This window comes from Pteronotus mesoamericanus, unplaced genomic scaffold (genome assembly GCF_021234165.1).
Source record: "Pteronotus mesoamericanus isolate MK-2021 breed Mesoamerican mustached bat unplaced genomic scaffold, CSHL_Meso_final scaffold_1066, whole genome shotgun sequence".
Lineage (NCBI taxonomy): Eukaryota > Metazoa > Chordata > Mammalia > Chiroptera > Mormoopidae > Pteronotus > Pteronotus mesoamericanus.
In genome coordinates this window covers 1,532,651-1,547,795 of record NW_026555299.1, presented here as the reverse complement: position 1 = coordinate 1,547,795, position 15,145 = coordinate 1,532,651, and the positions used below count along the sequence as shown (strand labels likewise).

The 15,145-nt window shown below is 42.0% G+C and overlaps 1 protein-coding gene and 1 non-coding gene across 9 annotated transcripts in view; one reads left to right on the top strand and one right to left on the bottom strand.

Annotated features, from left to right (window-relative positions):
* Positions 1 to 15,145, bottom strand: part of AMBRA1 (autophagy and beclin 1 regulator 1) — a 176,286-nt gene that overhangs the window by 126,406 nt on the left and 34,735 nt on the right. For 3 of the 8 annotated variants that reach the window (XM_054587077.1, XM_054587078.1, XM_054587080.1), the window contains exons 4-8: positions 14,672 to 14,855; positions 13,886 to 14,058; positions 12,879 to 12,945; positions 12,190 to 12,336; positions 10,886 to 11,919 (exon numbers count right to left, since the gene is read on the bottom strand). In XM_054587077.1, coding sequence (XP_054443052.1) covers positions 10,886 to 11,919; positions 12,190 to 12,336; positions 12,879 to 12,945; positions 13,886 to 14,058; positions 14,672 to 14,855 — 1,605 coding nt within the window. Of the gene's footprint in view, positions 1 to 10,885; positions 12,337 to 12,878; positions 12,946 to 13,885; positions 14,059 to 14,671; positions 14,856 to 15,145 lie in introns of all 8 variants that reach the window. The other 5 variants (XM_054587072.1, XM_054587075.1, XM_054587073.1 and 2 more) reach the window with 2 other exon arrangements.
* Positions 7,692 to 7,798, top strand: LOC129081535 (U6 spliceosomal RNA). Its single transcript, XR_008530320.1, has one exon. It is a non-coding gene; the product is annotated as a U6 spliceosomal RNA (small nuclear RNA).

The following is a 15,145-nucleotide window of genomic DNA, read 5'->3' as shown; positions in this document are numbered from 1 at the left end:
TGCAAACACTTTCCAAGATGTATATACAGCAAGGTTGGAAAATCTTTGCTTCAGGGCAGATAGCACAGAAAACAAGAAGCTCTTATGCCTGCTCTTAACCATCAAAATAATCTTACAAGAGCCGATACTTAGGACCTCGGGTCCAAAGTAGAGGGAGAGGAGCCCCCTACCTAGCTCTTCCCAGCCCTCATTATCATAATGCCTTCTATTACAATAGCACCTGACTCTCTTCCAAATCACGTTCACAGAAAGCAGGGATTGGTAAACTACTGCCTGTCAGCCAAATCTGGCCTGCTGCCTGGTTTTGTACATTCCACAAGCTAAAAAGGGGTTTTATATTTTTAAACAGCTAAAAAACATCAAAAGTAGACTATTTAATGACACGCGAAAATTATATGAAAATCGCATGTGTCCATAAATATTGACTGCAACACAGCCACACTCACTCACTCATTGTCTATGGCTGCTTTCATGCTACAATGGCAAAGATAGGTAGTGCAACAGAGACTATGTAGCCTATACAGCCTAAAATATTTGCTCTCTTATCCTTCTCAGAAAAACTTTGCCAACCCTTGATAGAGAGGATATAACTAGGGGTTACACAGAATTCAAAAAGGCTCAAATTGGGCAGGTGAGCAGTAAAGGTGAAAAAGATTAACCACAATGGTACCTCTCTCTTCCACCTACCCTCACCCTCACATTGCCAAAGAGAGAAACGGGTTTTCTAATTACCCCTAAAGACAAATAAGTCTAATTATCTGTTACTGCCTTATGATAGGACAAGAGATACTGGATTCTCTGATCGTTAAATAATACTCAAAAGACTCTGTGGCCCAAAGTCAGCAAGCAGTGGATGTCATAGACAGAACCAAGATTATATCTCCTTCATACAAGGTTGTTGAGAAGAAAAGTACATGAACACGACCAGGTGGTAGATATTCAGAATTAATAAAACAAAGTCTTTCTCTATCTTGAAGAGCACATTCCTGAAAAACCCAGTGCTACTGAGTTTTTCTACTGAAAAACCTTAAGATTTTATGGGAGGAGAAAAATAAAAATAGCATTAGGAGTCCCAGCCTATGAAATTATGAATATCTATAAAATTATGTTAACTAAAATAAATAGGAAATAGCCCAGACTGGTGTAGTTCAGTTGGTTGGGTAATGTCCCACAAAACAAAAGGTTGCTGGTTCAATTCCCGGTCAGGGCACATGCCTGGGTTGCAGGCCAGTCCCCAGTTGGAGTATGTGCAAGAGGTAATTGATAGATGTTTCTCTCACACATCAATGTTTCTCTCCCTCTCCTTCTTCCTCCCTTCCCCTCTCTCTAAAAATAAATAAATATTTTTTAAAAAATAAAAATAGGGAATAAAAAATGTTACTTTACACATTTTAAATTAATAATAATGGATAGTCTACAATTAATTTTCATTTCTCATTAACGATGTTCATATCTTTGGCCCCAACAACTGTACCTCTAAAAATTCATCCTCTCCAGAAACACCTGCATAGTACACAAAAGATGCTGCAGCAGTGTTTGTGAAAGCAAAAAAGAGAAACAATCCAAATTCTACCAAGAGGGAACACATCAAATTAATTATGATGCATCCAGCTCTTGGAATACTATGCCCTTATGCCCTTATTTTTAAAATGAAATTTAACATCAGAAAATGTCCAGATATATTAAGCAAAATGTCTAAATAAATAGTGGACAGAAGATTTCTAATAAAGAAAAAATGTATTTTCATCTGCATAGAAAAAACTTCTGGAATTAACAAAAATTGTTAATAGTAGTTAACACTGTGGGGGACATGCACTTAATACATCACACATTTCTGTAGTGTTTGGATTCTTGAATTCTGTTAAAGATTTTATTTATTTTTAGAGAGGGGAAGGAGAAAGCAAGGGAGAGAAATATTGATGTGCTAGAGAAATACTGATCTTACCTCTCGCAGGTCCCCAACCGGTCCTGGCCTGTGACCCAGGCATGTACCTGGCCCAGGAATCAGTGTGCAGAACGATGCCCAGGTGTGCTGACCCACGCCAGTCAGGGCTGGATTCTTGAATTTGCATTAGTTTTGTAAGCAGAAAAAAGGGGCATCTTGAAATTTCCACTTATGATTCCTTGCTCACTGTAAGTTTTTCAGCCTCTTCTTCCTTCAGTTTCAATACCATGCCATCGTGATTGGGGAAGGGGAAGGGACAGGGCTTTATTGCAGATAATGTGCCTATGAAGAGGCTTTACTTCTTTTCTTATTTAGCAACTCTTCATCCAAACATTTAAGGCCAACTTAACTCTGACACAATCACTGACTCCTGCCTTCTAGTTTTCACCACAGTCTCAAGACACAAATTAATCTAAAAAGCATTTAATGTTGGCCTAACCCTAATTTACTCTATTTTCAATCAGCAGCCAGAGTGATCCTTTTATAATATAGGATCATGTTACTCCACTTCTGGTGGCTTCCCAAATCAGTCAGAATAAGAGGTAAAATCTCTTAAACCGCTTAGAAGGCCAGGCATAGTCTGGTCCCCATTTCCTCTCTAACTTCATCTGCATCACTTCATCCTTTGCTGTGCTCCAGCCCAGTGTCTCAGGGATTTTGCATTGGCTCTTCTCTTTGTCTAGAATGCCCTTGTCCCCAATATCTACAGTTTACTCCCTTGCTTACTTGAGGTCTCTACTCCAGTGTCACCTTATCAAGACTTCCTCTGATGACCATGTTTAGTACTGCGAACCCCACCCCAGCACCCTCTACATTTTAAAATATTTTTCTCCATAGAATTTGTCACCACCTGGTAGCCTAAATATTTTATTTTTTACTATCCTTCTTGTATTAGAATGAGAGATTTATTGGGGTGCTTAAATCATACCTGGTACACAGTAGGTGCTTAGTAAATATGTGTTAACTGAATGAACAAATTCATCAGAGTGATTTTTTTTCACCAGCCCAATTTCCAAGATCATAGCAAGAGCCATGTTCAATCAAGAGGCAGCCCTTGTTCATATTCCTCAGCTTCCTCCTCAAAGGCCTGGGTTTACCTTCCCCCAGCTTCCCTTATGTCTCTTTAAACTAAGATGCTTGCTTAGCCCTGGCCAGGTAGTTCAGTTGATTAGAACATCACCCAGATACACCAAGGTGGCTGGTGTGATCCCTGGTTAGGGCACATACAAGAATCAACCAATGAATGCATAAGCAAGCCGAACAGCAAATCAATGTCTGTCTTAAATAAATAAATAAATAAATAAATAAATAAATAAATAAATAATTTTTAAAAACTAAGTTGCTTAAATCGTACCATCAGCTTTGTCTTCTTTTTAATTTCTCAGTACCTGGTTCTCTTTTTTTCCCAACAGGAACAAGTCATGATTTTCCCATCCCACAAAGGATTCTCCCCTGTTCTTCCCTGTTCTTTGTTCTCCAATGCTAAACTTCTGAACGAACTCAAAAGTTAGGAAGGGTTTATTGTAACTTGAATACCAAAGAGAGTAATTCCAATTTTTAGGGGTATAATTAGAGGTAGAGCAAAATTCTCTCTTAATGTAAGAATTCTGCTCCCCAGGAAAAAAAAAAGAACTTAAAATCATTACAAAACTAAAAAAGATTTATTGTAGTGATGCATGATCCCCAAAACAAAAACAACACACACCTACTTTTCTCAAACCCAAAGCACCCTACTTCTAAGCAAGTTCAGTGAAAGCCTTCCACAGAAACCACAAGAAATACAAAGCATCAATGGGAGACAGAACCTTCACATTTAATTTTGGTTTATTCTCATCTAATTTGGACTTTATCAAGACCAAGTATACCATCACTGAGACTGTGGAGAGTTGTTAAGGAGAAAAGCCAAACAGCACTGACTGAGAGATATCACTATCATTGAAAGGTCAAGCCAAAGACCAACAAAATGGTCTCAAAAGGAGGCTGTATATGATACCTGTGCACTCAAGGAATGTGCAGGGCCCCGAGTCATCAGTGGGAGCCAATATGAAGGACAGCTAAGTGCGTAAGATTGACTACATGCTTCCGGACAACCAACACACAAGTCAGATGCATGGCGCAACAGTGAGACAGAGGAATAAATTCTAAGTCACTTCATCTCAAGTTATAGAAGGAACCTTCCATGCACTGCAGGAAATGCCAATTCACTTATTCAATGAGTACTTATTGAGCCAACAACTCTCTGTAAGACTAAAGGATATAATATAATAAAGGGTCTCTCTCTTTTTATCTTTTTATTAAGAAAGATAAAAAGGATTTCCACTGCATCATAGGGGATGTAATTTCAATCCCATTTGTTTAATTCAACTACCATTTACTGAGTACCTACTATGTGTGTCCGGTAGTATTTTAGGTAATAACAGGGATATAGACATAGTCACTGCTTCAGAGAGCTCACTGGCAGGAAGTGAAACAGATACTTTTCTGTCATGGGTGCAGTATTACAAGGAAGTATCTACGTCTCGTACACGAGCAGCAAAGAAGAGAAAGTGATTTTTTTGGGAGTTTGGGAGCAGTCAGGTAAGGCTTCCCAAAGGAAAAGGTGAGAGCTGTGCTAGATTTTCAGTAATGAATTGTGTTTACTCCCCGTCTAAAGAAACTGGGAGGATTTTTAGGCATATAAACCCTTTAGACCCAGTTAGGTCAGGGGCACAGAAACTGCTCCAGTTGGACCCCTCTCTGTACTCTTAACCTGAGAAAACCGGTACCTTCCTAATTTCTAGGTCGCCTCCTTTTTCTGTGAACCTACAACTAGCCCAGCAGACGTATCCGTTTATTTCTCTCTACCAATGATGTTCCTGCTAAAAGCTCCCTGGAGGATCCCCATGCGATGAGAGCTGAAGGATCGAACAAGTCAGTTCACCTATGAAGTCTCAAGAGACTTCAGGTTGCTCCAAACTCCAAAACAATTCCCTCATAAGTCCAAAAAAAAAAAAAAAAAAAAAAAAAAACCCAAAATAAAACAAAACAAACAAAAACAAAAAAAAACCCTTAGAAATCTAATGAGGGCTTCCAACTCTAAACTTTGATGTTCCAGGCCAAATTTTATGCTATAACCATCAATGTCCTCCCCAATCTTCATCTATCATAAGGGGAAAGGAAAGACCAAAAGACATCAGTTCTCAGAACACAATCTTACTACATATTTCAGATCTAAGGCCTTGTTACCCACCTAGAGGAGTGAAGAAGTAATTTATCTGGGGAAGGTTTAGCCCAATTTTGATCTCCCACTTTTAACAGTGAACTTCCCTAACTGGGATCACATTAGAAGGACTAATCATGTAGTTCTGGGCAAATAACTAAAACAGTGTTTCTCCTGCATCCCTAGAAACAATTGTGTTGCTGACACTTCTACCCAGAGACAATAATTACAAATGATCTGTAAGACCTCCCATTTCTTATAATGAGGTCTGACTGAATAACCACTCAGTTAATCATCTACAAGAACTGAAGTTTTTTTCTTTTTTTAAAATGTTGTTACAATTTATATTTCCTTTTAAAAAATTTTTTATTTGTAGATTTGAGAGAGAGGGGGGAAGGGAAGGACAGAGAGAAACATCAATTTGTCATCTCACTTATTTATGTACCTACTGGGTGATTTCTGTATGTGCCCCAACTGGGAATCAAACCCGCAACCTTGGCCCATCAGGACAATGCTCTAACCAACTGAGCCACTTGGCCAAAAGTGAGAACAACTGAAGTTCTGATGGCAAAAACAGCTGTATGAAAGCACTAATTTCAAATGAAATGGAGGGAAGAGTGGCCTCTTTGGACCCAGGGATTCAAATTCCACCTTTGCTACAATCACCTTTTTAAAGTCATTTCCTGTTTCTGCATCTAAGTTTTCTCATCTGAAAAAAAAAACAAAAAAACAGAGAGATTGTTGCCCTGGCTGGTGTGGCTCAACGGATTGAATGCAAGCCAGCGAATGAAAAGGGTTGCTGGTTCAATTCCCAGTCAGGGCACATGCCTGGGTTGCAGGCCAGGCCCCCAGTTAGGGGCGTGCAAGAGGCAACCGATCAATGTATCTCCCACACATTGATGTTCCTCTCCCTCTCTTTCTCTCTCCCTAAAAATAAATTTAAAAAATAACATTAAAAAATGTTGGACTTTCAAGCTCTAGGCTTTCTCTGGTTTTAAGATGCCATTTAAATAGTTTTCTCTTTTCTAATAGCAGCCTTTCAAGGCCACGGGGGCTCCTGCTTCAAAAGCCATAACATCCCGATCATCTCCTACTAGATCCTGGGCTCTCTGACCCCCACCCCCTAAAAGTTTCTTGTGTTGAAGCAAAGGGCCTACCATCCTAGTTATAAGCTGTAAGTTGGAGTCAGACTACACAGAAAGCTCTCCCTCCACTGCCCACAGGCAAAGGGAGACAAACCGTACATGTTATTACCACCCAGCAACATAGATCTACACTAAAATACACACTAATGCTTAATACTCTCACTATCTGCAACACTATTAATTCTCTCAGGAACACCAATGATCAACACATGCTTCTTTAGTCTCTCCCACACTACAAGGCCAAAGAATAAATCCTCTCCCTTCAAGTAGAAGGTACACATACAGTAAAAACACCTACTTCCCTTCCCTAACATTGTAGGCTAGTGGCAGCAGCAGCAGCCCAACACTGACACCTGCTGGGGGAATCAAAGCAAGGGCTTTGTACTATATTCTCATCATCAGCTAGAGAGCATCAGCCCTTTTAGAAGATACCAATTAGCACCTGTTTCTATGAGTGATTTATACTAGAATGTAAGCCATTCAATTTATGAGGAAGTGGTGGCCCTTTTGTGAAGAGTGTGCACTTAGAATGTTTAAAAATACACCTCATTTTTTAGGAGAATATCAGCACTCAGGGTACACCTCATCCTAGTGTATCTAAAAGTGACCCCATAAATAATGTGATTACTGTATTAATATAAAATTTTACAATTAACCATGTATTATTTGTATATTTTTAAATTAAAAATATGTAAAATTGTTTACAAGATGACAAAGTCCTTTTCTACAACACACATTTTTAAATGCTGTAACTTTATTTAAACCACAAACACATTATTTTTTTCTCCCCAAAAATTTTTGGTAGATTTTTAATAGTTTCCGACATTTGAATGGCCTGTTTTATTAAAAGCTCAGTTGGTTAGAGCACTGTCCCAATATGCCAAGGTTTAGGGTTCGATCCCCAGCCATGGAATATACAAGGATCAACCAATGAGTGCACAAATAGGTAGAACAACAAATCAATGTTTCTCTCTAAAATCAGTAAATAAAAATTTTTTTAAAGGAGTGATCATTAATATTTTAGTCCCATGTGGCTATTTACATTTAAATTAAAATTTTAGACTTTAAATGTAGTTCCTCAGAAGACAGCCTCATTTCAAATACTCACTAGCCACATGTGGCTAGTGGCTATCATCCTGGATAGCACAGACAGAGGACAGTTCATCACTGTAGAAAGTTTTATTGGACAGCATTTCTCTAGAGAAAACATACTGGGAGTATTTTCAGACAAAATAATATAACATCTAGGTGGGGAGATTGGATAGGGGATAAAAACAAAAGAAGTCTGGCCAAGAACTGGTTAAAGTTCTGAAATCACATGATAGGTGTATGAGAGTTTGTTTACTATGCTTTTCTCGTTTTTTAGATGTTTGAAGATTTCCATAATAAAAAGTTAAAAGAAGTGCTCTCTTCGGCAGCACATATACTAAAATTGGAACGATACAGAGAAGATTAGCATGGCCCCTACGCAAGAATGACATGCAAATTCACGAAGCGTTCCATATTTTTGAAACAGCTACTACCCTTCGAGACAGCATGGATGGAACTGGAGAGCATTATGCTAAGTGAAATAAGCCAGGGGGTGAAAGACAAATGCCATATGATCTCACCTATAAGTGGAACCTAATCTGCAAAACAAACAAGCAAGAAAAACATAACCAGCAACACTGAAAGAAAAAACAAACCGACAGTAACAAGAGGGGAGGGGGGAGGAGGGTAACCAGGAACAGAAGGGGAAGGGTCAAATCCAGGAACATGTATAAAGGACCCATGGACAAAACCAAAGTGAGGGAGGGTGGGAGGTAGGGGTGGGTGGGGCAGGCAAAAGTGGTGGCAGGAAAATGGTGGTATTTTGAACAATAAAAATAAATAACCAGCCAACCAAAAAAAAAGTTAGAAGAAAAGAAAAATAAATAATTATGGTTCACCTAAAAATGAGGTTATCCTAATAGGAATAAGAGGTCTGTCAGGGAAAAGTTCAGCCATTGTTAATATAATGAGAACAGTTTGTGTGACACCAATGTAACCTGGCAGCAAAGAACAGTGGTCTAGAATGCACATTCGTGAACAATGACAACTTCACAGTACTAGTCAGTGGGGGTGGTAGATGCCACTGAGTGAACACATGTACCATGTGGCCATCGCGTTCCAAATGACTGAGAACATGGAATCTGCATCAAATTTTGCATCAGGCTTCAACATTCCTCCGCAGAAACTATCCGGATGATTCAGAAGGCTGCAGCAATGGGCAACTGGTGATTGGCAGCTTCACCATGACAACATACCCGCGCATGCATTGCGTCTCGTGCAGTTTTTTTAGCAAAACATCAAATCACCCAGGTGACTACAGCCCAAATTTGGCGCCCTGCAACTTCTGGCTTTTCCTAAAACTAAAATATCACCTTTGAAAGGGAACAGACTTCAGACCTTTGATAAAATTCAGGAACATAAGACGGGGCAGCTGAAGGCGACTGGGAGAACTTGGTAAGGTCCCAAGGTGTCTACTTTGAAGGGGACTGAGGCATCACTGTCCTATGTACAATGTTTCTTGTATCTTGTATCTTCTTCAATAAATGTGTCTATTTTCCATAGCGCATGACTGGATACTTTATGGACAGAACTTGTATACAATGGAGGGCAGCTTTAGTCATTAAATCAGAGTTCAAACTCCCACTCAGTGACCTACTATGGAGCCTTTAACAAGACACTTCCCTAAGCCTCAGTTTCTTCAATTGTAAGATGGAAGATTTAATACCTGCCTTACACAGTTATTGTGAGAACTAGAAATAATTAATGCAAAGCAAGAACACAGTACCAAACACAGTAGGCCCTCAGCAACTGATATCTCTATTATCAAACAGCAGAATTTACTTTTTCTCAGGTATTTCTCAAAACAACAATGAAGGGGCCCTGCTGGAACAGGATGGAGAGAGGCTGAGCAGAGGCTCACTGGTGCTAGGGAAACAGGAAATGGTAGGCTTTTATTTTAGAGCAGTAAATGAAGAAAGTCCCATTATGGCTGCTTTTAAGAAACTTTTGAATGCCTATTATATGTCAGGCACTGTGCTCGCTACCTTCTCATCTCTCCTGACAAAGAGGAGGAGCAGAGTCCTAGGATCCAGGTACAAGGCAAAATATTCCAAAACCAGGAATCCAGATGTTAATCCAGAACTGGCATCAATCAAATGGGCACAGTAACAACCTCTATTACTTATCTTTTACATCCAGCCAACTTTCACCTACTCCCCTTAATAACTACCTACTACTATCTTGCATATACACCATGCCCTTTCCTCCCTTAATATGTGCTGTTCCCATAAAAAGTCCTCTCTCTAAATCCTACCCATCTTTTAAGACTTGATTTTGATACTTCCCTATATCTGATATTATACTACATTTAATCTCAGTAACATACAATGAAGTATTCAGTCACCTACATTTTTTATATTATTTCATGTAAAATAAGCCTTGCCTCTACAATAACACTGTATACTCCCAGTGGGCAAAGATTGGGTATCTGCTTCTTTTGTGTTCCCCACAGTACCTAACACAGTTCTGGAAAAATTATAACCATTCAACAAATACTTATTAACTGGGTACTCTGTAAAGCATCCTCCCAAAATAACAAGTACATTGTGTGCACAATCCATATTCTCTCCCTCGCTAGAAGCTTATGTCAGAGAAATTTCAGTTGCTTCAACAAAGGATATAACGAAGAGCAATATGCTGTTTGGATCCAACAGGCATATTCTGGGAGTTTGTGATTATGCTAGATTTGACCTTTACAGAATTACAGAAAGAAGTCCCTAATAAATCAAGATAGATGCGCACATAGCCATACATAGAACATGTGGTGGGCGATTAACTACACCCACTATTTCTTCCGCGGAAGAGTTGCCTGGGATGCTGATCCGAGTATGGAGAGGCCTTCCTTCTATGAGTTACTCTTCTTTCACACCCCGAGGTGAACGTCCATCTGGAAGATCTACTCAAAAAATCTTAACTAAGCAACTTAACTTGCTGTCCAAAAAATATATATTTCAAAAAATATGAATGGTCCTTGACATATTATGTATTATTTTCTTTTCTCTGTCAAATGTATGGCTCCAAAAGATAAGATTTAAGACCTGAGCACAAAGCGACACAAGAAGAGCCAATACACTAATCTGTCCCAAGCAGGGTTCTCTTTTACTACTAATTTCTAGGCACACTGGGACATTTTCTTATTTCACAGTAAGTAGTCCTAAACATAAAATCCTTCGAGAAGGTCAAAAGGCCAGGGCAGAGGATGTCAACAGTTCTCTCGCCTCATGCCTCTCTAACCTAACCTCTATACTCTCCTTTAAAGCTCAAGGTCACAAGAGTTTAACCAGAAAAGGAGCTGGCAGAGCCAACGGACCCATACTGCTGGACCCTATCGTCTCTCTGCCACCACAGCAAGATTTTCCAAAGAAGACGCCACGGAAGCTAGGGAGAGCCAAACCAATGCATGGGTCTCAGACTCTGAAGATCTAGCCACAACATCTGTAGGACTGAAAGATGAGATGTAAGGAGAAAAGTAAGGGATGTAGGAGATGACAGAAAACACCTGCTTACCTCCTGAGTGAATCTTCCTCAGAGCTCTCCTCAGGCATATCCTGATGTAAGGCCTCCTGTGATACAGTTCCAGTTCTGCTGGACTGGGTGTAAATTCTTTCCCAGTGGCCCGTCTCCTGGTTGAAGGCCACCCCCACAGTCCTCTCCTCCTGCGGACTAGCAGAACTGCTCAACTCCAGCCTGCTGGAGCTGGGCGTTTGGCCCTCAGTCCGCTCGAGAGGTGGCAACTGGCTGCCACTCGATGGCATGCCCTCAAAGGTACTGGAGACCTGCCAGGATGAGCTGGCTTCGCCAGGGTAGTTAGGTGTGGTTCTTTCCCAGCGCAGGGTATCATTATTGAAGGTCAGGAGATTGTGGCAAGCACGGCAGTGATTCAGGTGGCCACGGGACAGGTTGGAGTTGTTCTCACTGCTGTGTGGGGTGGGCTGGTGGGAAGGGCCTGGCCTCTCAGATTCAATGTTATTGTTGAGCATTTCCTGGGCCTGTTGAGTCTGGGGGGCCTCCCCATTCAGGCTCTGGTCCAGCTCCTGAAGCCGGTCATACTCCAAAAAGAAGCGTCTCAGGTCACATGGAAGCTCATGGCGAATGCTGCCCGCATTGTTCTGGCTGGAGCCATTCCCTCCGTCCGACTCAGCTGCCAACCCTGAAGCTGGAAAACCCCTCCCTTCTGTGGCTGAAGTGTACACAGATGCTTGAGAGCCACCTTCCTGCTGCCTCAGCACAGACAGCAAACTCACCGAGGAGGCACTGGTCCTGGGCGGGGGCATGGATTCCGCCTCAGAGCGGGAGTTCAGGCTGAGCACTGTCCGGGTCCACTCAGATCCCGTCAGCCCAGGAGCTATTTCTCGGTGATACCTAGAAGGGTGGCTAGACAAAGGGCCTCCCAAAGAGCGACGGGTGGGACCCAGACTGAGGTTGCGGAGCGTGTTGCCGGCAGTGCTGCTCTGGACTGTACTGAAGGCAGACGGCCGGTTCAGGAGGCCCTGGTCCTGCTGCGTTGATGAGGCCTGCTCCGGGGGATGGAAGGGCTCGGTCTGTACAAAAGAAAAGGAAGGGATAGTAGCCCTGGCAGAAGCAGGGGGGACACTGTCCTGGTGTGGCAAGAGGGAAGGAACTCGAGTGCCAGAGCAGCGGCTGCAAAGGCACAGGATCCCAAGGTGCTGGCAGCACTCAGCTGTGGGGTAACTGACCCGCTGTCGGAGCCTGATGTAAGCGGAAGTCCTGGGGCGCTCCGTGGAGGGCTGAGGGGGAGGCGGTGGGGGTGAGGGGGTAGCAGAATCTTGCACTGTGCTTTGCTCTCCCACCTGGATGCCAGAGGAGCGAGAGGACAGCATGTGCAGGAAATTGTGGAGGAGAGGCGTCCGGCGAACTGGCTGTGATTGCAGAAGGGCACGCTGACGGTAGTGGGATAATTCTGTTCCATCTATGGGGATCTCTGGTTCGTCATCACCCTGCAACGTGGACCAAGGTGGAGTGGGGGCAGAGCAAAGCAGTTAGGTAGAACGTCCAGGTAAATCAAAAAACGCTACTGATAATCTTCCAAGAAAAACCTTCATAGACAGGCACAACTCTACCTCTGAAGCACGGAGAACTGGCTTCATTCAGATTCAGAATCATCAAATGGTATTAAGTTATTCACTTCCAATTAGCAACATTTCTGAACGAGTACAGCTGACAAACCAATTCTGTTACAAAAGGCATGTCCATAACACAGAGGCAGTGAGGAGAAGCAACGTGTTAACCAACCAGAGGCAAGTGAATGACAATCAACACTGCCTGGTTACTTCCAGTGAAGCGATCACTCAGGGGTTTCGGAACTGACTCCCCTGTCATGATTATGGCTGTAAATCTGAATACACAGTCTGAAGCCTGGTTTTGAATCTTGACTGGAGAGAAACAGTTGGGCATTAAAGTCCAATATCATGAGAATTAGAGCACTAGTTTAGAAAATAACCCACAGTTTAAATGGAACTGGAGCTGCTGACTGACTTACCTGCTGATTAGAGGGGTTAACAATTGCTGTGAGTAAGTAGTGTCCAAGAGGATCAAATCTCACCAGACTGAAAACAGAAGAAAAAAGAGACAGAGATATGCATAGAGAGATTATGTTAACCGAGAAGAGGAAACGTGCTCAAATTCATAGCGACTGATCACTATGGGCAATGGCGACTTACTCAGGTGTTCGCTTCACTCTGGAGATTTTCAGAACTTTCAGAGGTTAAAATAATAAGTCTCAATACTTCTTATCTCCTCACACTTACCAGAACAAAGGAATTTGTATCACAAAAATAATTTCAAAAAATACCTACACTCCCACCCCAGGAACTGCTACGATAAGCACACCTTTGCTCCTATCTAGGAGCTCATCATAACAGCAAAGAACAGGACGCTCTCATACGCTGCCACAAGTTCAGCTCTTCCCTCATATGGCAGCTACACTGACAAGAGGCATGAGTTCTGGTGACAACGAACAATCTTGGCATCAAGTAACATAGCTGAATCTATAAGCTAGACTAGAGCAGCTCACATCCAACTCTAATACCAAAAGGACCAAAGGAAAACAATGCATCAACTTTAATTTAGGCAATGCCTCTTTTGATCTTCAGGGCTAAATAAATATCAACTGGCATATGTGATGCATACTTAAGTCTCCCAGTTTGATAAACACAGAAAACCAGGGATGAGCAATTATCATCAAGCTACCCACCCCCTGAACACCTTTCAGGTTTCTCCAGAAAAGGGCTCTCATCCAAACCCAGATAGCTTTGAACCTAAAAAAGATTCTAACGACCCCATTCTTCAGAGACCAGAATATGAGGCCAATAATGAATAGCTAAAATGAACAAAATAAGCTGCTTCCCAGCTGACTGGCCTCCGCTTAAAAAGGAGGAGTTGTAGGGATAAGAACCTGCCCTGAGCAGGAACAATAACCCATCTCCTGCAAATGTTCTCTGCCACGCTAACTCTATGCCAGGCATCGCCGGTGGGCAGAGGACTCACCGGACTCGTTCCATCTCGCTAGCTGTCTTCACCACAGCAAAGGGCTCCCGTCGACTCCAGTCCCAAAAGTGGATCTCATTGGCAGTGGCAATCAGAAGAAGCTGAGCCGTGGGGTGGAAAGCCAGAGAGGCAATGGCATTGTTGCTGTCTGTGAACCAGCTTTCACTGCCGCCCTATGAATGAACCAATCCCAAATATTCTCAGGTTACAAGCTGCCAGCAAAATGGGATGTCAATTTCAAGAAAGATCCTTATGTAAGGTAAAATGACTATATCACGGCCTTCTTTAAATGTCCTCTTTAAAACAATGTAGAACATCAGTGATCGAGCAGTGTCACCAATTTATCAGAAAAATATTACTGTGCTCAGTTCTCTAAGTCTTCTACAAGCTACAAGCAATGAGCATCAGCACAGTTGTGTTTCTGAAGCCTGGGAACACTCAAGCTTGGTGCATGACATGGTGCACCACGACCCACAAGGCATTCACGACGACAGGGAGCATATAGCTTTGACGATCATGATCAGAGCACAGTACAATCCTTGTTATAATACTACGAAAATCCATCCTGAACACATCTTAGAGCATGGACAAATGGAAGAACAGTTAATAGGGTGCTCATCATAGAATGGGGGTCTAAGGGCTAGGCTTGCCACCAATTAACTAGGCAACGACTACCACTTACTTGAATGTAGTGCTAATAACCTGGCTAATCACTCCTCCAGAGTTAAGAACCCAATGGTAAACAAGTCTCTGCATTTAGAGCACCAAAGAAAAGGAAATACTTACATGTAAATCCCAAATCCTAACCTCCCCATCCAGGCAGCCAGAGGCAATAAGGCCCGAGATGGTAGGATGGAAAGTGACACACCACGGAGTCCGACGGTGTCCAATCAAAGAATGAACACACTTGCCAGTCTTCACCTCCGTAATATAGATATTATGGTTCACATGGGTGGAGGCCAAGAGAGTCCTAGGGAATCAGAGCACAAAGTGTGAAGCATGTGGGAGGATAACAAACTAGCAGCTTTGGACAACACAGAAAACGTACTATTGCCCCATCCCAGCATGAAAAAAAAACTATACCTTGTGCCTTACGAACAACAGAAATATTCTAATCTTTAAAGGCTTTTGAATTCTCCACACTGTCCCCAGATGACATATATCCCTTCAGTGACTACTCTTTCTAGCTGGGAAACTATTGCACCAGTGGCCTGTATCACATAGGCAAAGGATGCTTACAGAAAAACTCTCCAAGTTTTT